The sequence below is a fragment of the Corvus kubaryi genome, unplaced genomic scaffold (genome assembly GCF_017639235.1).
Source record: "Corvus kubaryi isolate FWS band 111438036 unplaced genomic scaffold, C.kubaryi_AGA036_p1.0 71, whole genome shotgun sequence".
NCBI lineage: Eukaryota > Metazoa > Chordata > Aves > Passeriformes > Corvidae > Corvus > Corvus kubaryi.
In genome coordinates, this window is record NW_024582059.1 from 8,332,372 (window position 1) to 8,356,506 (window position 24,135).

A 24,135-nucleotide genomic window follows, 5' to 3' on the forward strand; every position below is an offset into this window, starting at 1 on the left:
TACAATCACCTACAGCCCAAGTCTACAAGCTTCAAAGAGCTGTTTAATTAATTCCATTGCCTTTCAAATGAATTAATTTACACCACACTGTTTTGTATTTGTTGCCAGACAGAAACATCTATATGAATGTCAGACTGGGAAAGTCAGCCCAGTCCCCATTCAGCCCAGCCGATACAAGGTTCCTGAAACTGCAAACTTCTAGCGGTGCACACCAATAAAAGTTACCTATTAATAACATCACTTGCCACATGGGCAGCAGATAAAAGAACTCAGAAAGAAGATTTGCTAGAGGTACAGAAGGGACATGACACCTTGACTGAAATGGTGGCTCTGTGACAGCACCAGCAAATACTCCATACGGGGTAAAAGTTCAATGAAAATGATTCTGCTCAACATCATCAGAAATATTTAACTGGGGCTACTTTGAGAGATAGTAAAGTCAGGATACTGGAAGAAAACATTTTTTAAAAACTAGACAATATAAAATTTTAACTATTTAAAATATTCCCTCTGGATTTTGTCTTTCCAATATGAATTTCTCAACAAAGTTACCCAGAGTCATTCAAGTGCAGTTCCTGAGGCTCACAACATGGGTAATTTACCCCTAGGACTCAACCTCTTTAGCAGGATTTGGAGTGCCTTCCCCTGTAAGAGGAAACTCCTCTGGATATCATTACAGATTATCCAACAATTGAGAAAAGAGTTACGTTCTATGATTTCTGTAATGAAATCATCATGCTTGATGTTTTAACATATAAACAGAGAAAAGATGATGGAACAGCAGTGATTTGATAAATAAATAAATAAATAAATAAATAAATTTCCATAGTAGTTTCTGTATTTGCTGATTTTATGCACACTGTGTCATAACAGTCACTGGAAAGAAACAGCAAACCCAGATATAATCTAAATAAATAACTGATGAGGTCAGTTTTTGTACTCAGAAAATTATGTTTAATTATATACAAACATCACTTCTAGCAGTAGACATCACTTCCAGCCAACAAATGAGCTTAAAACCCCCAAGTATCCTGCCGTGTCTACATTTTCCATGAAATAAAGATACTCAAGGTATAAACAGAGAACATTTCTAACTGCCATTCCCCAAATATGGATTGTGGTTTCTGTGCCAACCTACTTTGAATAAATCTATTTTAGAATCTGCAGTACTGTATATTAGGAACTGCCTTATGGAAACACAGATTCATTCACAAATGTTACATGGTTGCCATGGTTCTCCCTGTTTAATCTTTTCTCGTACTGATTAGCAACAGCCTGAGGCTTCTACCACAACTGCACAACTCTCTCTGTATTCTTACCTTGTTATTTAGGATACATGGAGAAAAAAAAAAGTTTAACCCTTGGATTTAAATTCTCTTCCCTTTCATTCACTGTAAGCCATTTTGATCATAAATATACACTTACCACACTACAAGTGGGAAGGAAAAACAAGACAAGAGTTCAAATCCCCAAATTCTACTCTTCAAACTTTCAAACCAACTTCGTGAAAAGGATGCACTGGTGGTTTGATTTGGAGAAATTAACAGCTGCATTACTGCGCTCCGGTCGACCAGAAAATACATTTCCGTTTTCTGTGGATCTGTATCATGTGAAGCTGAGAAATATACATTTTGCAAAGCAGCTTTTGTTCCTTGGTGAATGCATTTTGGCACTGCATGCAAAAATAAGAAACCCAAAGAAATGTGTCTCTTTTCCCCAAAACTCCCATTTGTATAAGAAGCTTACTTCAGTGCCAGTTAATAAACTGTGTATTGCTGAATACGTCTCATTTCCCTGATGACTAGGAAGTTGGCACACAAGCAACTCTAGGACATAAACTCTCATGACTGGTATCTAGGCGTGCTGATAAACACTTATCTATCTCCACCATAAGCACATGAATATCCCATAGCCTCTGAAAGTGACATCTGCCTTGTGGGGACAAAGAGACATTAACTTTTCCACAAGAATGACAAATTGCCAACTAGATACATTGGTAAATATACTTCAGGCTCTGAAACAGAAACAATTCTATGTTGAGACAGCAAGCTTGCAACTATTTAAGCATGTATTAAACTACTGATATGGATTAAGAACATAAACAAGTATTTTCAGGAATGCAGAACCACAGAATTCAGCCTCTTCTACAAACTAATTTATACCTGTACAACTTCTATTGATACAGCATTTCAAACACTTGAATAAGAATCTTATAGAAAGAGACTGTATAATCCTGCAGATCAGAATTTGAGGTAAGGAAAGAAGATGGTTTCCCAAACTCTCCCTTTCAAATGACCGATTGTCAAATTTCTTAGAAGCTACCTCTACTTGTCTTCCTTGTATTACAGAATGACAGTATTCGCAATGCCAGTCAGAATAAGAAATATTTTTAAATTTTTTAAAATATGGACTAAATTTGGTCCAAAAATGGCATGTTATGAGTAGAACACAGACATAAACCAAAAAAGTACATGGCACTACTATTACTATGTATCAAAGAGGAATTTGGGAAAATTGGTGTGCTTGGGAAAAAAATGTACACATACAAATCAGCCTGCAAATGATGTCCCAGTCCATGTTCTTACTTTGGCCTTTATCTTAAAATACAAAAAAAATGAAGTTCTGGGAAAATGAAGGCTCCAAAGATTTCTGACGCTCACAGTTAATATGATACAATTACCTTTTTCCTATTTAACTACAGATTCTCCTGTAGTTATCTAAAATGCATTAAATAAAAAAGATTTTCCCCCAAATTAGAAGTTACTTGGAAAGGTTGTTTTTCAAGGACTAAAAAATGGGTAACATTTACATGAAACCCTTTCTTGTACTGTTTATCTTCAATTGTCTACTTTGTGCTATTCACTGCATATGTGGACCACAGATCTCCTTAGTACTCTGCACAAGTTATGAATGAAATAATAACACACGTAACAAAAAATGGCAATAGGACAAAGTATTCTTATTGTTTTGTGCAGTAGCACTTCTATTACTTGTCCTTGTCTTCTGCCATGCAAACTATTACTGTATTATTATTATCATTATCATTATTATTATTATTATTATTATTATTACCACCTTACAATAAAACATCATGTGGAAATGACCACCAAAGTTCAGGGTCCTGCTGCACTGGACACTGCACTCTCCAAAGCACTTTTGCCTTCATACAGATGCAGCTGCTGTCTCTCCTCAGACAGTGAATCCACTCAGTAAGTATCCTGCACTGTACAGTACCACACATTCCACATTTTGGAGAACTAGATGCCTCACCAACTTTTTCCCAGGACTCCTCCGTAAAGTCGGGTATATTTTATCTTGGGAATTACAGTGCTCATAATAAATCACATGTTCCTACTGTACAGATCAACATTTTGTAGAAAACCAAAACCTCTAATGGACCTTAGAGTTCACATTTACAGCTGAGGCTGTAAAGCACTCTTTCTAACCCACTATAAAATTTCTTCCTCTACTCACACTGTTCACAGTGGTCAATGTATCTGCTCCAGCTTCTGTGAACACACAATCACATTTTTACAGAAATACTTATTTTAGTATCCCAAAGAGTAATTTCTTCTTTATGCGCTCCAAGATATTCCAGGATATAAATCCTGGAATGCAGCAGTGGCTCCAGCCAATGATGTGCAAACTATTGGCTAAGCAATTTCCTAACAATATTCAAAAGTATAGTTTTGGGTGAAAAAAACCCATAAGGAGCATAAGGGGCATTTTTAGCAACCCCAAGATTCTTCCAGGGCAGTGCAGGCAGCTTCCCTTCCCCCGAAGCAGCCTCTGGTGTTCAAACACTGTTACCACCTGGATAAGTTTCGCATTTTCCCTTCCCTCCCTCCTGCCTACTTCAATGGAGGCTGGAGCTCTATCTATGTTATTTTAATGAAAATACCTTTTTTTTTTTTTTTAGCTCAGCAATACAATAGTATGTGGCTTCTTGGCAGCTACACCTGCACCACACAGGATTTACCAATGCACGACAGACCAGTTGTCACGAAGTCTGATATTCTGCATCACCACAGGCTAGTAATTGCTACTCAAACAGAAAGCGAAAAAACTCTATAATGTAACTGAACAGCCTGCATGAGCCAGAAAAAATATGTATTCCCAATCCTAGCAGGAGATCACTTTTCACCTAAGGAGTGTAAGAAGTTTCCTCTCACTTCAGTTTTACTAGTTATAAATTGATGGTCGTTAAATTAAGCAAATCTGGTTTTAGTCCAGCCTCAGTATGTGAGTCAAAGGCTAGTCTTAATAGAGATATGTCTTATTAATTCGTGCTACAGTGCTGGTCTCCCTCTTCACATGCTACTTTCAGAAAATGAGATCGTCTATTAATTTTACCTTATAAAAGCTCTATGACACTCCCACATGACCATCTAATATTTTTATAATAATGCATCTTTCTTACTGTAGTTTCTGATGCACATGCATCTTCTCAGATGTCCCGATGATCAGCTGAGAACAGATTAATGTAAATTGCATTATATTTTACTTCTACTTTATCCTAATGGAGCAGCATCAAGTGCAAGACTGGATTGTAACTAACTTGTCTGACTGACAATACTTACTGGCAATGCTGTCTAACTACAATTGCATGTGAGAAACATACTTTGATAAAATGTTGACGACACACTTAAAGAAGCATCCCCAGCTTTTAGTGAGAGGGAAAGAAGAAAGGAAGAGGACAAGTGGGGAACTATCAAAAAGAAAATCTGCGTAACAGGCGAAGAAACACACTGTCCATCCAGGAACAGGACAGTTGGAACATCTGCTATTCCCGTTTATACACCTGATGGTGAGCCTAACATCGTAATGGTACTTACTCTTTCAGTAATTAGAAAACACCAGGAAGGGAGCCTATGCTATATTTGAACTGGCATATTTACTGGCATACTACACGGGGTAAATGTAGATTATCTTGCTGGGCCTGACTCTGCAGCTCGCATTTGTCTTGACATCAGGACCTAAATTGAGCCACGCCAGAAACTAGAGGTGGCTACAGGGTCTGTGTCCCTGAGCTCAGGTGGTGATGGCTTACAGGATGTTTTTCTGCCCCTGAAAGTAGAGATTTACTTCTCTATTTTAGTAAGTGGTGGGGTGGGAGCAGGGGAACTCCATCAATAACAATTGTTCCCAGAGCACCCTAGAAAGAAGCAAGACCCAGCAGTTCCATATTCACATTCAAAGAAAATAACTTTGGTCTCCACCATTAGAAACACTGCCAAGTACGGTAACATAAAACAATTTTAGAAGCAATAAATTAGGATTAGGACAGTTTACAAAAAATATTTTGATAGCGGAGACACAGTTTACTTTATTCAAACAGCTTGCTTGAGATTGAGAGGACCAGAAAGAAATTTTAAGGAGCCTGAATTATTTTTTTTGTCAATGACAGTAGTCTCTGGTGTGAAAAAGGAGTAAGGGATTATGTCAACTGCCCAGTCATCAGCAATCACTCTCCTACACATTCATCTGGGCTCTGAAAAGAGGTTTCAAATTACTTCCAAAATAATATCTATTATAGTGTCCTCTGGCAACAGTGGATACTAAAAATGAATGCTGCATTTACTGAAGCTGAGGGAAAAGTGGGTGGGCAAGAATGCAGTCCCTAAGTTTGTGCAGTGTGTCCTTCTGATCATATCACCTGTGCTCTGCTGTCTTCCCATTCTGCTCAGAGAAGCATCTCCTTCACTCTTCCTTTTTATGTTTCATTCTGATTTGCTTAGAGAATGCAGTTTTGCAGCTATCATCCCTTCCTGTACAATAGAAGAGTTTACTCTTCTTGAACCTTAGGAAATGCATGTTACAGAGTAGCCTCAGTTATAATCATACTGAGCTTTTATTTTCTGAGTTGTTTTTATCTTCTTTTATTGCCTGCGATATCTGCTTTGTCACACTTATAAATCTCCTATCATGAGAATGGTATAAAGCAACTTTTAATAACCAGTAGAGAACCCAAAAGAAAGGATATACTTCTGGATACAGTACACACCTCTGCCACAGCGTGAACAGTGGACAGCAGCTCAACCAATAGGATGGGACCAGCTGAAAGATGAGTTAATGTTTGAATTATGTGGCGATCAAAGAATAATGTTTTTTTTCTGGAATCATGCAATATCCAAAAGAAAAATATTTCTAAAAACCCAAATAAATCAAACCACCAAAACCCAACAAGAAAACAAAAAAAATTCCACTGCAGTTTTTTCAAAAGAAGAAACATATCCAGAAATTTCTTTTAATGAAAAAAACCCACTCACTTTTTCTTCAGAACACTAAGAAAGCAGGAAGCATAAATCTATTGGATTCTGCCTTAGAATTCCATTCATTAAATTGAAATAATATTGTTACATTTCAACTGACATGAGAGAAATAACCTTTGTAGTATAAAACTTTTTTCTTTATATATAAAAGAAAAATTTTTAGATAATCAGAGGACACTAGGCCTAAATCAATATAACTTCTTACGAATTTTGATCCCCATTCCCCACTCTCATCCTCCATTTATATCCATTTAACACTCAAACCTCTGTTGTACTGGCACTAGTTTTTAGTTGTCTTGCAAATGGATCCAACAATTAAAAATCAAAACCATAAAAAGCCACTCCACAAGCATCAGAAGAAATTACTCCATCAGCCTGTATTAACACAAGTTTTATGCTATTTTCTACACACTGTTCTTAAAATGCCACCTTTCTACCACTGATAAAATATCAATGCTGCTACAAAGGACTTCAGATTAAATTAGGTACTTCATACTAATTCTCTGCCATCAGTATTTCAATTAAACCAAGGCACTTGAACGCTAGAACTCATCCCAACCATTTAAATTATATATCCCCCTTTCAGACTTTGAATAGAAATTATTAACAAGTAATTTATGTGTTGGGAAAAAATTAAATATTTTGTATTGAGGAATGAGAGTTTATATGCTTTTTATAACCCTGTATATTAATGAATCATTCCTTTCCAAATGGATCTGAGTCACAGAACAGAGCTATAATAAATTTTAACTCAGTTATGGTTTCATTTTTTGCAGAAATTACAGCCAATTATGAGACACCTCAGTATTGCTGATGTGTAGAGTCACCTAAACAGAGCCCTGCCCACCCAGGTATTGGATCTCACAGAATATTCTGAGTTGGAAGGGACCCACAAAGATCATTGAGTCCAACTCCTGCCCCTGCACAGGACACCCCAAGAGTCACACCATGTTCCTGAGAGCACTGTCCAAATGCTTCTTGAGCTCTGTCAGGCTTTGTGCCATGACCACTTCTCTGGGGAGCTGTTCCAGTGCCCAACGACCCTTGGGGTGAAGAACCTTTTCCTGATATCCAACCTAAACCTCTCCTGACACAACTTCAGGCCATTCCCTCAGTCCTGTCACTGTAAGAGAAGAGATCAGTGTCTGCCCCTCCTCTTCTCACGATGAAGTTGTAGACTGCAATGAGGTCTCCCCTCAGTTTCCTCCTCTCCAGGCTGAACAGACCAAGTGACCTCAGCTGCTCCCTATATGGTTTCCCCTCCAGAGCCTTGACCGTCCTTGTGTCTCTCCTTTGGACACTCACTAACAGCTTAATGGTTTTTTTATATTGTGGCACCCAGACCTGCCCCCAGCACTCGAGGTGAGGCTGCCCCAGAGCAGAGCAGAGCAGAGTGGGACAATCCCCTCCCCTGCCCGGCTGCCGATGCTGTGCCTGATGCCCCCCAGGGCACGCTTGGCCCTCCTGGCTGCCAGGGCACTGCTGGCTCATGGTCAGCTTGCCATGGACCAGGACCCCCAGGGCCCTTTCTGCAGCGCTGCTCTCCAGCCTCTCATTTCCCAGTCTGTATGTACATCCAGGGTTGCCCCATCTCAGATGCAGAATCCAGCCCTTGCTCTTGTTGAACATCGTATCAATATGGTAAATATTCATATCAATATGAACATCATATCATGTTGGTGATTATCTCATAAAAAAACGGGTGGTTAAAACTGAACACGCTGATATTCCAAGGCAACAGCTGTAAGAAAAGAGTTTTAAGTATTAGTCCTCACTGTAACTTTCATCTCTGCTTTTAAGCCTCTGCAGGTTTTGGTACTCAATTTTTGGGGGTTTTCCAGTTTGAAGCCTTAAAACTTTTGGGGACTCTTTTCTGAATTCTCAAATAAAGGTGGCAGCAGCAACCCCTTCCTCTTCAGAAGTATGTGGAGAAGCAGTAAAAATCCCAGCAGCCCAGCTACTTAGCAACATGAGTCACAGTGAACATTGTCTGCACCAATTCCACTTTAAATACAGAGTTCACTTAAAGGTCTTTATCCAGTTATTCAAAGCCAACTTGAACTTTGTACTTACTCAGGAGATAACTTCACCCTCTGTAACCACAGCCAATGAGAAGCATTTAACACTGTCTGATAGTAAAGACAGCCCATCAGTTGTGTCCAGAAAACAATTTTCTCGGGAACTAGACATTGATAAAGAATTGTTGCCCTCAAAAGCCCCAGAATTAATACTTTATATGAAGGGGTGTATTTCTTTCACAAATCTATGCTTGATATTAGTGTGGTCTTCACATACCTACCAACATTGACTCTATAATGCACCCAAGGAAAAACAGGAAAAATAAACTTTTTTTTCTTCCCTAGGGGGGAGGGTGTAGAATGGAATTTCTTCTGTCTAGAAGAAAATGATGCTGACATTATCCTTTCATGCATGCACTCTCTTGATGTTGCAAGGTGCTTCCATAAAAAGGAGCAAAACAGAAGCAAAATTTCTGTTCTTTTTTACTGAGGCATTAGAGTCACAGTTATGCATCCATATTTCACTCCACTTACTAGATGTTCAGATTTGTAATAATAACAAGAAAGGAAGCTCCACATGGTGCAAGTAACTCATTGTGTCTTATATTACACAGAAAGGTCTCTTTGGAAAAGTTACACAACAAAATGTTTAGTCTTTTTATTGTGTTTACTATAAATTATCACTGTCTAGAACCCATTTGAAACAAATTATGAAAAAGAAAAAAAGACTGCTAAGTAAATATTTTCCTTCTTCATAGCCACAGACGAAAGACAGTATGTTTCCTCTTTAATACACTTTTTCCATTGTTATCAGACTAAGCTAAATCTTCTAATTTTTTAATTCTTATCAACAATTTCCTTACAGCACGTTCATTAGGAACACGTATGACTGTTTGAAGCAGTCTGGATTACAGCTTCTACCACCGAATCTCAATGTTCCATGAATGGAGGGCAATAGCTCAGTCACAACATATCTGAAGTGAAGGCAAGTAGCCTAAGGAAACACAGGGAGGGGAGGTAGTGAATGAATTTAATACACGTGGCACTGCATAATAAAGCATCATCCTAAGAATCCTCAGAGGAAGAACATTCCCAGGATTAAAAATTAAGTATTGAATTTGAAATAAAGAGGAAAAACAAGTTGCACAGATTTTAGTCTAATTTAATACTGACAGCTGCCTTCAGCTTAACTAATTTTCTGCAGATAAAAGTTCTACATATTACAAATATCAAGTAGACAAGCTTTTAAATTTCTTTCAAGACATTATAGATTAATGCTTTATTTATACATGTAAATGAACAGATTCACATCTGCACCTGCTGAAAACCTCCCTCCCCCCAAAACAAACAAACAAATTATAAATGATAATTTAAATTATTAGAGGACCAATGAGAGTTGGAAATCTATGTAACCATCCTAATATGAAGATGTTGGTAAAATGGTATTTGTTATTCTACTATCAGTTAGTTCCACAGCCTTTTACTCATGTATTTTATCCTTATCACCTTATCTACAGTAATTGCACTTTGGATTTGTGATACATTTCTGTGTTTTATTACGTATAATAAAAGTCAGACCGTAATCATCTGATGATTAGAAAGAACAGCTGCAACCACTACTAAGATGAACAGCTAGAGCCACTCTATGCACAGGGAGAGAGCAAGTTTGACACATGCTACCAACAGAAGAAAGATTCTTTTCTTTTCCTTTCCTATTGCAGCCTTCCATTGTAATGCTCCAATGTACAACCAACTCACATCATCAGACTTGTCTTTAAGGGCAACTGTAGCATCCATGTTCTTCCTGGAAGAAAGCTAAATGTGTGTCTTCCTGTCACAGAGGAGTTCATCATAAAGCTGTTATCACTTCATGTTCTTATCGACAGAAAGCAGCAAATTCAAACAACAAGCAACAGCTGAGCAAAAATCAGTTTTTGGTCAAGAAGAGTTATGGCAGCTCCCTGGCAATAGGAGCTGTCTGGCACAGAAGTCTAATGGTTTTATGATTGAAACAGGATTTAGGGGCTAGCATCATGAAAATAATGACCTGTCATATCAGCTACCATATCAACAGCAGAAAAACTCCATTTTTATTTCATCAGAAAGGGCAGGCGTACACAATCCAAATCCTCAATGCCTCTGTTTGCTAGAAATTCACTGCCACTTCTAGCATGTAAACAGTGCTGCACAAAGCACCCAGGAGCTACATAATTCTCCTTTTTGTTTGGTTGGTTTGCGGGGGGATTTTTTTTGTTGCAACATTTTTCTTTTTCAAGTCACAACTGAAATCAAACAAAGCGTATGAAACCGAAACTACTGCAATATTGCAGAGATTTATATATCCCTACTGCCAACCAAATAACCTAAATCTCTTCTAGAAATGTGCATGGATCTATTTGTCAAATAAAGTCGAGTTTGTGTTCATTTTGGAAAGGACACAGTGGGATTCTTAAAATTTGTCCATAGGAAGGATCAAGCGCAAATGAAGTTGAACTATTGTTAAAAAAAAAAAAAAAAAAAATTACTGTCTTTAAAGGAATGCAAACATGATCTGCATGAATTTCAAGTACATCACCATTGTAAAACAAAGATTAAAATCACCTGGTGAAATACAGGCAAAATACCAGAATTTTATTCTGAAAAACCTATAATTTAAACTGACCCAGCAATCATGCTTCAGACTGTTGCGAATTAGCACAACACGCACGTTAATGCTATTACAGGTGAGGCTGAGTCAGGAGGGCCAGCCTTAAACACAGAATTTGTTGTGATGCAAATTTGCTATATTAGTAAATACTGTAAGTTGAACGGCAAGTAAGAATAAAAGAAAGCCATGCAGGATCACTTTGATTTGCATTTGGGAAAATATTTGAAGTAGAGGCTAGACTGGTACCTGCAATATATCTGTAAAATGTGATATTTGCTCTAGATGAAAATACTTCACTGAACAGCTTGAAATTTCAGGGCCGACTTTGAAGATATCCGAATGTGGAGGTCAGCGAGATACAGGAAAAAACTTGCCATAGCTTCAGGATACATCCATGACATTTTTTAGTCACCACTACCATTGTACAACTGGGTATGTTCAAGTTTTATTTTACTCCAAAGTATAAGCAATATTTGAATTACTACAAGATTTAAAAATGGCTAATTATCTTAAGCTGATGTACTCCAGCATATTCTCTCATTGGCCCTATGAGCTGACACTGCGGGGCACCACAGTCTACAGTGATGATGGAGAAAGCTCTGGCATTACCCAGAATGAGCGGCTTAAGAAACAGGTGGAGGAACTGAAAACTCTGACAATGACCACGGAAGATAACCTGTGAAGTTGTCTCATACACTACAGAAGGGAGACAATGATTTCCTGATACTGTGCACTGTTGCATAGAAAGTCTAATGTTCCCTGGATGCAGTTTTTACCTAGTTTCAGTCATATGTCAGAACTAAAGGTATAGAATTATAATAGATTAAACTTCATGTGATAGTTCATTCTCTCTTTTGTCATATAAACTTGCTTTTGGAGAAATTGTTGAACAGTCTACAGCAACAATACTGATTTGTGTGTTTCAAGATGGCAGAAACACAGTGAAGTAATAAATACTGTCGGATCTAGTCAATAAAAAACCCCTTAATTTTTCTACAGAGAGTATTGGAAGAAGTATACATAATTTTATTAGTAACTCTAGGAGGTAAGAAATGCAAGACATAACTCATAAAGAGATATTACTCTGGTAACTGGTAACCTACTTGACCTGTGTAGAATTATTTTACATATTTAATCTCTCTCTGTTTTACTTATCTCCTCAACTTGTCATTTATTTATACTCCCTTCACATCAAACAAGGTGCAATTTCTCTTCCTTCGCTGAACTTGTTACTGAGATTAAAGTTCAGAGGAATCCTAGCTATGCTTTTTATTTTGGTTAAAATCAAAAATATAAATCTTTTTCAGAGAGAACTGTAACTCTCTTTTTATTCTTCCCAGCTGAAAAGCCCAGTATTTTCTCGGTAGGACACATATCAGGAATTGCATTCATACAACTTCCTGGTATCCCTGCACAAATACGAGCACGATAAGATTACAACTGAGTGAAGATTGAGTGATTTATTACTATTTTTTGTCAATACTTTTGTATTTTGCACATCGTTTACTTAAAATAAATGTACTCCAATTAAAATAAAATTCTAGTTATAATATTGTAAAATATTTTAACTTATCTTACTTCTCTTTTTGCAAGTGGACGCATGAGTCACCCTACCTGGATTTTCTGTCACTTGCCACATCACTCTGCCATATGCATAGAAAAGAAAAAGGAAGCTAAGTTTTCACTTAAAGAATTATTGCACAAAGGGAGTACACCCATTCAAGCAAACATATATTTATAGTAGTTAGTCTAATACTGACATGGCCTTGGTAATTACTCCCTTTAGAATTATGAAAGGAAGATGTTTATCCATCTGTTATAAACACCTTCTCCCAAATTAAGGACAAGTGTAAAAATAACCTCTAAAAGTTCAAATTTGTCATAAAAAGTTGATACAAGATGTAAAACCAATGGAATATCAGTTAATTAGAAAAACTGAAAGCAAGAATCAAGTCAAATATGTATATGAGGTACAAAAAAATAAAGCTCAAACCAGAAAAACAAACAAAAAATTACTTTGAAACAAAAATCTTGTGTGAAGTACCTCTCTGCGAAAGCATTAGAGGAGAATATGCCATTTAAATGACATATTTTATCTGCTACTTAATTTACCAAAGAGTCCAGACAATGTACCACTATTCACACATCAGGATTTTTTATGATGTGCTGCTGCGATGACAGACAGATACAGGATACAAGAGTTTAGGATCTCTCCTCTTTCACCCTCCCACAGGAAATATACATGTCAGTCCTACTGCCTCGCAAAACACCCAAAACATTATCAACCACATGGCTTGGTTCAGAACTACATTCATGCTGATGCCTCTCATGTCACGATTGTTTCTGTCCCAAATTACAAAGCCTTCAGCAGAGAATCAGGGAAGAAAACAGAGATTCCACCAGTCCTACAGAAACCTTTGCCAGTGACTGAGCAAGCAGATACTTACTTAAGTCAGGGAAAAACCAGTACCGATAAAGAATGTCAATTAGCACAGAACTTTAAGTGCTGTTTTTCATAGACAACTGGACAATTTAAGGCCACTGAAATATTGTAGAGTAGCATGTGGGTTTGTCTTGAACAGGGATGTAGTACCTCATGTCATGACCTGAATTCTGCTTCAGGCAACTTACCAAAATTTTCTCTGTAAAAATTAGACATTCATAATTCTAACATTGTGTCAAGAATATTTTCCCAGATGTCAAAACTTTTACTTGAGAGGGAGATTAAATATACCATATTTTTGTGTTGTAGTATGTCTATGGCCTAGATACTGAATGCAGAAGTAAAAATGGGAGCACCCCAGAGCTTTCAAGCATGAAAACCTCCTCTGGCACTATAAAAAAAACCCATAAACCAACACTTTAAAAGATGCATTTTATAAATAAATTAATGTGCAAGTGTCAATTTTTGCAAAACTCAAGCAATATATTTTTTTTTCATACCCCAACACCTCCTTTCAGAATCTCCTAAGTGAAAGGGAAAGTAACTTACTTGCAAATGTCATCTTCTGGGTCCTCAAGCCCAAATCTTTCATCAAAAGTAAGCTGTATCCATACGTTTTCATCAAGTGCTACTAATCTCCACACTAGCACAGTGTTGCGTGGGTACGTGTGTGGAAACTTGGGGCTGTGAATACTTCCATTAGTAGTCACAGTTATTATCTTCTCATGGTGAGGATCCTGCACACCTACAGCAAGGACAGAAAACAGAGGTATCAATACTCATTCCTTCTGCTTTTCCTGAAGTGTTTGTATAAGTATGCACAGATAGAGACACTTTTGTTTTGTTTTCTTCATCTTGCAAGAATTTCTCCTTGAAAAATCCATACAGTAACAACACAAGAGTCGCAAGTATTACTTTGCTGGCAAAAAGTTATTCAAACCCAACTTTCAACTGCTCTTTAGAAAGCAGAACCGAAGTTCAAGTGGAAATAAGAGAAATGTGACTGCAAAGTCCCGACTACAAGACTGGACTTCTCAAGTCCACCAGCCCAAGGGCTACATCATGCAGCCTGCTGACAGCTTCAGTTCTTTATTACTGGAGATTGCAGAGATCTCACAAGGCTACAGGGAGAGGTCTGCTCAGATCTACAACAAAAGGGATGATTCGAATTTGTCTTTTGCTAGTGGAGACTGTTTGATATTTATTTGGTCCAGTTTGATGACTGCCCCCTTCCTGAGGACTGTATCAGAGCAAAGTTGTCCCTACAGAGGACTGAAAGTGGGACATGCTTGAGGAAATTTGGGCAAGTCACCAAGCATAAGAAATAGGCCATTTACAGACAAGCCTCAATCAAGGGCACTCCTCAACATTGTTCAAAACATTGTTAGATTAAATACATGTAAAATTAAATGAATGTTTCACAACATGTCAGGAAATTAAGTCAAAAGAAATAAGGCAACTATGTTTGATTTTTAAAGCCCACAGTAACAATGAAACTACTGAAAAAACCTCTACAGGTTATGGATTTGTAACTGTGAGGAGTTAACCAAAAGAAAAGGACTCTGGTGAGCAGCAGCCACGCCTTTCAGAGTCCCAAGAATTATCTTCACAGTAACTCAAGAAACCTCATTCTCTAAAGCATCCAATATTCACAAGAATGCATATTCAGCTGCTGGAATCAGCTCATATTGGGTATTTGGCAGTAAAAAAAAAAAAAGGTATTGACCTAATCTTAATACATTTTAACATTGTGACATATGACGATGAGATTGCTAAACAATGAAAATTTATTTCCATAAGCATATCAAATGAAAACCATCTCTTTTTTGCTATAGCACATGACTTCTATCATTTCCATCTTTTTCTAAAACCTGTATATGGTCAGATTGATATTTCACTCAGTAAATTATAGGAATTCTCAACGGAACCTATTAATAACTTTTGTAACAAAATAAGGTTGTACTTTTGTACTGGAGAGTTAACTTTACTTTCTTTCCAGCTATTCATTGTTTTTTTTCCAGTTATATGTTTTACCTTATTTTTCTGACTTTTTTTTTTATAACCAGCATTATGATAAACATTCATTTGAAGTTATAAAAGACATACATACTTCAGTCTACTATGAAAATACATAGTGCAATTCTGCCTTATTATAGCCACATATAAATCTGGATAGCTAAATGAATGCAGTGCAAGAAAAGAAGGCCACAGAGACTGCGTTGCTATTTTAAAAGAATTAATCTATACTTAAATATAATTTAAAGTCTGACAAGCTTTTGCTTTCTATTCTTCTGGACTTGTGCCTTCTACTTGTGGTATGAAAATGGTAAATTTTCTTTTGAGTAGAATGTCTTCCTATAAAAAACTAATGGAGTGTGGTCCTGCCAGTACCCACACACACTTGCAAAGGACTGACTGCAGTAAGAGAGGACAGCACGCAGTAATAATAAAAATAGGCACAAAACCAGAATTCCTAATTTAGATACTTCATTGGGTTTTTGTTAGCTGAGTCACAAACATTTTTCTATAATGTACAGTCTGTCAGCTGAGAGCTGCATGCTAAACACAGGAGCTAACAATAATAAAAATTACTTTTCCAGAGATTAGTGCACCAGAGTGCTATTTCCAAAGTATTCAAAGGACCACCACTTCAGATAAACATGTCAAAGTGTGGTATCTGATGACACTACGCTTAGTGGTACATTTTGTCTTTAAAAGCACAAACAGGATTACAAACCATGATATATTTCCCAACATATTAAAAGGTGTTTTCTTTTGCATCATCAGGGCATTGATAACAACAGCACTGCAAGTAAGGACTGTAAATAGTCTAGGCATACCAAATGAGAAGTCAATAAAAAGGGGAAAAGGAATGAAGAGATATCTACTAATTTAGTGAACTGCATCTCCAGTACCTTCAAGCTCCTCCATTTGCAATGGAAAAATATCTATTTACTTTACACACAACAGCGTTACATGAACATATCCAATTCCCACACACACCACTTGCTCCATTTCAAATATTTGCTTTTGCACAGTGGAATTTCTTCTCTTACAAAAGAATTACTTTGTATGACTACAAAGGCAAGTAATTGCTGTCACTGGAGAATGAAGGTTGTTATTTCTCTTTAGATAAGCTGCAATATCCTTTTTTATCTGGTCTACATAAATTGTACCAGTGTACCTCAAAAACACTAGCCTTTTTCTACTGAGTTCATGGATGGTCTGAAAATTTCTTTGAGTAGACTGCATGAAAAGCACAGCTACCTGTGCATGGCTAAGAGGAAACTATAGTTTCTGTTCTTTGTGGAACGACTTTGCAATTCCTGGCTTTATTTTAGGTGTAAGTCAGTCCAAGTTACACTAAAAAGGCAGTAACAAGCTCACTCAGATTTACAGCAGTCAGCTGTAGAACTCCAAAGCTATATTTATAGCTGCTGTGGTCTGTCTGCCTTTCTAAGAACAACCATCCACCCCACCCTCACCCTGATCTCCCTCCACTGTCAAAAAAATAAAAAAAAGGAAAAAAATAGAAAAAAAATTACTGTACAAACAGCATTGTATAAATCTGAAGCATCAGTTTAGGTGAGGATTGAGGTAGACAAGGCACCATCTCAGCCAGGAGACAACAATACCACACTGGGAAAATGGGGAGGGCCAAAACAACATATTTGCATCTTCAGTAAAAAGCTTCAGCAGACGATGAGCAACTAAGATCATCTTCAGGAGAAAGTCCTGGAAATGAGTCAAACTAGACAGGAGAAATCCCTGAGCTGACCCAGAGATATGACACGGTTACACTTATTAGGAAAGGACAGCACACACTTAACATAGCCTGAAGTTGAAGAATGAGTCACCACAGTCGTCTTTGATGTGGTACAAGATGCTATCACCAGATTTATACATCTATCAATGCAGAAAGTCTGCCCCTGAAAATTACAAGATTCCAGGCATTCTGAAAGCACGGCAGTGCCTAACCCTTCCACCAATGTAGTTATGCAGATGAAAAACCAGAGTATCACCAAACAGATCAGCAGATGCCACTGTAAACTGAAATTAAACCCACCCACTAGACAAGCTCATTCCTGTCTACTTCAAAGTAAGTCTCTTCCCCCATGGGCACAACACATTTCACAAAGATCAGCGCTGACACTTTTTAAATATAGCAAATACCTCCTTCTTTGTACATTGTAATCTCTACATTTTAGCAAGGGTCATGGTTAAAACTCAGACAAATTGCATGCAGTTCAGGAGAAGAGGAACTCTAGAAGAAGAGTGGAGCACCATGGGTGGAATAATGACCTCAGCACTGATTCACTTAAAAGGTAACAGAGTACTGGTAAAATTAATTTTTAAATCCTTTTGCTACAACTACACTTATTTCACAACAGGACAACAGTACTGCTAATCACACAGTCTTAATATATATTATTTGGTTGATTTAATCTGATAGACCTAAATTATGAAAAAAACCTTTTAGGCCTTCAGAAAGAACATTAGCTCATGTGTGGCTATCACTGCTTAAAAACAATAAAGCCAAATTCAAACATAAAAAAAGTCTTAACTCCAAATATTTACCAATAAACATTAGAAATTTTTCAGGTATACAGCAATGCTGCAGTTTGTGAATTTTCTGTTTTAAAACTGAGAAACAAAAGTTGCCAGTAACTCATTGGTCATTACCATAGAACTTCAGAGGGAAGAAGGGTTTTTGAATTAATTGAAAGGATTTCCGGACAGCAATCCCGTGTAATTTTTACAACACACCCATCTGTACAAAAACTGAGACTTTGTAGAAGGAATTCTTTGAAATGTAACATAACATGCTATTTCTTCTTCTTTCACCAGACTTTCAAGAAGCAGTACACCTGCTTTGAAAAGTAGTAACTCAAGGCATACAGGACCTTCTGTCCTGTCTCTGATTCAGTTGCCTCCAGGCACTTCTTAGCTATTATCTGAATACAACAGCCAAAAGAAATTTAACTCTTTTGCCAGGCACAAAAGAAAAACTGGGAAATCATCTGTTATTGGCAGAAAATTGAAGACAAATACCTCTGTTCTATATTGTTTGCATATAAAATGGCTATCAGAGTAAAGTCACTCAAAGTCATACAAATGCTGCTGTGCAGAGACCTCTGAGACCTCCGAGACCTCCAGTCCCAGCTCCTGCTTAGGTTACAGTTCCCACTCACACCAGAGCAGCACATTCATTGGAGGGTTGGCATTTTCTAGACAATGCTCACAGATGGAAACTCCACAGCACCTTGGGATAACTTGTTCCATTGCTGCACTACCTCCCTAGGTTAGATGTTTTTCCTAATGTCCAATTTGATCCTCTCAAGCAGCAATTTTTAGCCAGGATTTTTCTGTTGGTTTTGAGGAGGTTTTTGTGCGGGTTTTTCTGGTTTTTCTGGGGGATGGGGGGTGGGGTTTGGTTTGTGTTGGGTTTGTTCTTTGGCTTTTTTGATGGGTTTTTTTTCAGGATTTGTTCTGGTGTTACACTCTGTACCTTCTCCCAGGAAGAGTTTAACTTGTCCACCCCTTGCAACTGCTCTTCAGGCAATTGGGGGCCTGCTATGCCTGCATCACAGCCTTCTCTTCCTCCGACAAAACAAGCCCAGACTCCTCACTGTCCACTCACCACCTGCCACCAACTAGCTGAGCCTTCAAGCCTGGCCATCCAGCCAGTTTTCAACCTATCCAAGCAAGCACTCTATTCTTCCAACCATTGTGCCTCAAGCAGCACAAGAAATGTTTTTGAAGCACACATTGTTTGCTTTCATCATCAACTTTTCCAGTACTAAGAAAAAGAAAACTTAATACCGACTTGCTGTATCTCATAAGAGAGCTTCCCTAAGCAGTACAGTCTGTGGCTTTTCTGGGATACACTTCTTGAGACAGATCTTCCATGGATTTCTCCATTTTCACTTGCTTCTATGATACAGCTACCTATTTTAAGTCTTGACATGATTCTTCAGGTATTAGTAAGAAATTAGAGATGAGCACGACCCGTAGTACACACACACACAATATACATGTGATCTGTCAACTATCACAGCATCATAAATTCAACCTCTAACTAGAAAGATGACAATTTGCACATTTACTAAAATTGGAAAATGTAACAAGTACAATTTATAAAGTATTGCATGGATATAAAGTAACAAACTAGAAATGTGTAAGAGAAAGATTACATTTTGTTTACATTACTCCTCCCTCTGACACGTACTTAACTCACACACTTGGAAAGGCATGTGAAAAAATTCTAGTTCACACAACTCAAGATGACTGTATGGAAGAACTGTATTTTTTTTTTTAAATCCTACAATTTAACCTATTCCTTTTTTCTTCAGTTACTATTTTGAGATCAAATTTGTACTGTTACCTTAGGCACTGAATATCATACACTATTTGACTGCCGGCTAAAGGTCTTTCTGCCTTTCACATTTTGTTAAGAACTGAACACAGATGAAGTGAGCAGAGAAGAAAAAGCTTTCTAATTGATCTTCAGGAACCCTCAGTTTTGGCAGCTGGCCCAACAGGGAAGGACAAAAGGAAGAAAGAGAGGACAGAGGGGTGGAGGGGGAAAAGACATAAATGGGCAACAGAGCATGGAACTGCAGTAACAGATTTAATAAAGTTTCAAAAGAGCTATGTGACTTAATGTCCTGCAAAAGATAATAATGACTAATCAGAAAGTAACAAACCTTTTTTGATTCAAAATCACATCAAGAAACAGAAATGAATTTCTACTTTTACTTTACAAGCTTATACTATATAACCTTAAAGTATTCTGCCAGCACTTTGCCTAGTACTCTGGCTTCTGCTCAAAGAAGAGAATGGCAATTAAACAGGGGTGGCTTTTTGGTGGTTTTTTTTTGGTTGGTTGGTTGGTAGGTTGGTTGGCTGACTGCTGTTGGTTTTTTTTTCCTGCATAGTAGATCTTCTTCCATTAAAAGTAACCTCTACTGAGATCTGTTTTCAGACCAAATTCTTTTGGAACGCAGTCTTGGTCCTGAACTTCTCAATATCTTTTAAAACTAGATAAATACTACATTTTAGCCAAGATAAAGAATTCCTTTTGCTAAATGTTAGATGAGGTAACTTTTTGCTGTTATCACATGCTTAAAGATCTAATTATTGTAGAGTGTTTCAATAAGCTTTTATTCCAATGTCCACAGGTAAAGCCTTGGCTACACTGGAACTGATATTAAAGCCCCTGCTGACTTGACTATGAAAGGAATTTCAACTATACTAAATACATAAACCTGCTAGAATTATGGTATAATAGACTGATAATAATATGATCTGCTTTATTCATCCTGAAATAAACAGCATTATTACTACATTGCATATTCATAAGACAAATACATATTCTGGTCATTCAAAAATTAACAAAGAACTCTGCGATACAGCAATTAGCAGTTAAAGTTATTACAGCAACATCCTTCTTTTCTCTTATGGATAAAATAAATACCAAGCTTGTCCTTTTGATATTTATTGCGCATTTTTCCTTGTCTCAGTGGCTTTTTCCTAGAAAAATTATTATTCAGTAAGTAACTATCATATAATATACAGTCTCTAGTCAAGGATTTCTCCCTCTCTCTGCCCTCTAGCTTGAGTGACCAGCGTCATCTCGAACAGAAAAGGCATCACTTAAGTAAAGAAAATTCTGGCCTCTTTCCACAACCAATATTATTAACATATTTATCAAATTAATCCAGGGTTATGATTTTGTTTCTGGAGGTGCAAAGATATAAGCAGGAAAAGATATCAAATGTCCATCAGAAAGTGTTTTAGAAGTTTTAAAGGCACTACATTATAGTTCATTCCATTCCCATTTTTCTTCACTTTGAATGATTTACAATTGATTTATATTTGCAGTATGGTCTCTGAATTTCAAAGAAGTACCTGAAGTGTGATGACAAAAACAAAACCATAACAAAATAGAGGGAGAAAGAGTGGAAAGGAGAAAGGAAAATGAAAACATAGTGAAAACCGTCATTCTGAGTAGATCACTCCCCCTACCATTACAAGGATTGGCAGATAGCAAACAGCTGCATGATCAATAGTATCCAGGGCAGACAACAAATGTAATCAGCCTAAATACCTGGCCTTCACTCATCAGCACGAGCTCTTTGTGACTTCCTCATCTTCCTACAAGACGACTCTTAATATTTTTCTTTTCTGCTATCTTCGAGAGCATCAGTATGCTACGTAACATTTTTTATGTTTTCTGTTTCCTATTTTCTCTTCCCCTGTGGAAGGGGGAAGCGTTTTACATAATCTCCACTCACAAGTCCCTCTATGCAAAATTATTTCAATAGATACTGAAAATTGTTGAAGCTGAAGCAAAGCCTAACTGCATACAGTGATGGATCCATTTTCCTGGTTCATCTTGTAGAAGGCTAGAACATCAGATTCAGTCTTCTTTAATAATGACCAGGTAAAATGGGCAGTCCTGAACGATAACAAAACTCAGGAAGGGAAAAGTTTTTGAAAGCTACTCACCCAGGTTTTAACACACACATGATTAAATGGTGTGGGATAGAAGGAATTGCAAGTCTCCTTGGAAAAGTACAACTTGCTATACGTGAAAAAAAATCTCAGTATAAAGGTCAAGCAGGAACATTTAATGCTGAGAGGGACCAGGAAGTAAGCACGAACAGTTAACCAGGAAACCAGGAAAAGGTTTGCCCAGCTGGAGATATTTATATCTACTAAGAGATAACAAGGTCATTTATTTACTTTATAAAGAAGAAAAAAAAAGTATTTTTAATGTCTTACGTGTTTGGGAGGTTTGTGTGAAGAAATATTAGCATTTTCAAATCTGTAATCTTTCCCATTCTGCTACTAAAAATAAGTGTTTCTTTTTTCCTATGGGAACTGATTTAGGAAAGTTTTGAAAAACATAATTCTGAAATGTAAACAAACATCAACAGGAAGTATAACTATAAATAGTATCTACAGCAACAACAGAAACTCAAGTGAATGTAAAAATCATCACATATAAATGTTCAAGCCCAGCACTTCCAATTTGTTTTCAATTTTATTACAACAGCGCTTACAAGCTACATCCAAAATTAGCTTTGTTAGTACTGGAGACCACACACATGCCCACACAGTATCAGTCAGTCTTGAAAAGCTGTACATACCAGCAGAGATAGGAAGGGACAGAGAAACAGAGCATTATCCTGAGTATTACCCTGATTTTCCAGACTGTGCATGGCACAGAGTGGTTACAAGTGCAAGAAGATAACTTCAACAAAACAGTAAAATGAACCTGGATTTCCTTTCATCTCCATTAAAAGCATTAGTTTCAATGCCATTTATTAAAAGCTACTTGTAGCTCATTTTCTAATACTAGCTATGGCTCTTTATATGCTTTTAAATGCATGTGATTCATGTCCTTTATAGACAAAATTCTTTAAAATCCAAACCGTTTGAAACTTTCACTTCTTAAGTCAGACCTTGCTGAAAAGCAAGGCTTAATTTTATTGTGTCCCTTTTCTTTATGGTGCCTTCAGTTTATATTGTGCAGCACTTGTTAAGAGAAGATACTAGTAAACATTTGGGAAAAAGATTATCCATGGTCCATGTGGAATTCAGTCTGGATAAATAGACTCTATGGATACGGTATGTGTTAAACAGCTCTCTCTCATTTTAGGTATTATTCAGAATGAAAATAACCCCAGCCTGATCATGTTTCAAGAGGTGGAAAGAAGAAAAAAAGGTAAAACTACTACCCTAATCCTTAGAAACACCAGCCCTGAAATGCTTTAGTTTGCTGTTTGCATTGTTCTGCTATTTGCATAGATTTTATTTTTTTAATTCCTCACACAGTGGAGTATGTTGTAAATATAGCAATGCAAACATTTATAAAGGTCATCAGTCCTATTCTAAGTTCTGAAAAGAAAGTGCTACCCAAGACCATTTTGAAAAGCATTACTGCAAACACTTTTAGTCAGAAAATTACAGTGATGAGGTCATGTAAGAGAGGAGGTAAAAGAAAACCAGAGATTTAAGAGTTTGTGTGCTACAATTGCAGGCATGAATGCAGCACATGTAGGGCTAGTTCTACCTACAGAACAAGAGTTACTATAAGAATGAAGCCCATGTGCCATTCAGTTCAGAGGGTCCTAAGCAAAACTCTTATTACAGAAGTGACATTGTTACTGGAAACCTCCAAAAGCCAGCTGAAAATTGTCCCAGGCTTACCTCACATGTACACAATATGTACCTCCAGAATATCCTCGTGTTAAAAAGGCAAGAGAAACAAAGAAAATATTACAAATAAATAATTTAGTATCTCCTTACATATTTTCTGAACTGGACTATACCATACTTCCAAATTCAGAGACAAAAAAATTTACATCTTTGATGTCCATTTAAGCAAAGAAATCTTTTAGCTGGTGTTATCCTGTTAAAACAAAGCTTCTGGAATAATATGGTGTCTTTGGCTTACTAAAATTTGATTTCTAGCAGGTGAAGTGATCACGTCCTATCAATACAGATCTGCAGAGACAAATGCAATGCAACTGTTACTGAACTGGAACACCTTCAGACAGACAGAACTCAGAACAAAATCAAACTTGAAACACTCATTTCTAATATCTTTGAATGGAAGGTTAAATCATGCAACACTAGAAAATACTCTTCCATACCAGTATTTGCATGTCTAGAAGAAATTTAGAAAGGAAACACAAGTCCAGCTACAGCAGACAGTCTGTTGTTCTGCAAGGACAAAATGAGAAA

At 37.1% G+C, this 24,135-nt stretch overlaps 1 protein-coding gene across 1 annotated transcript in view; it reads right to left on the bottom strand.

The window, feature by feature from the left end:
• PDGFC (platelet derived growth factor C) overlaps positions 1–24,135 on the bottom strand; it is a 124,294-nt gene that overhangs the window by 38,427 nt on the left and 61,732 nt on the right. The window contains exon 2 of the mRNA XM_042049869.1: positions 13,930–14,125. Within this exon, the coding sequence (XP_041905803.1) occupies positions 13,930–14,125 (196 nt within the window). The remainder of the gene's footprint in view (positions 1–13,929; positions 14,126–24,135) is intronic.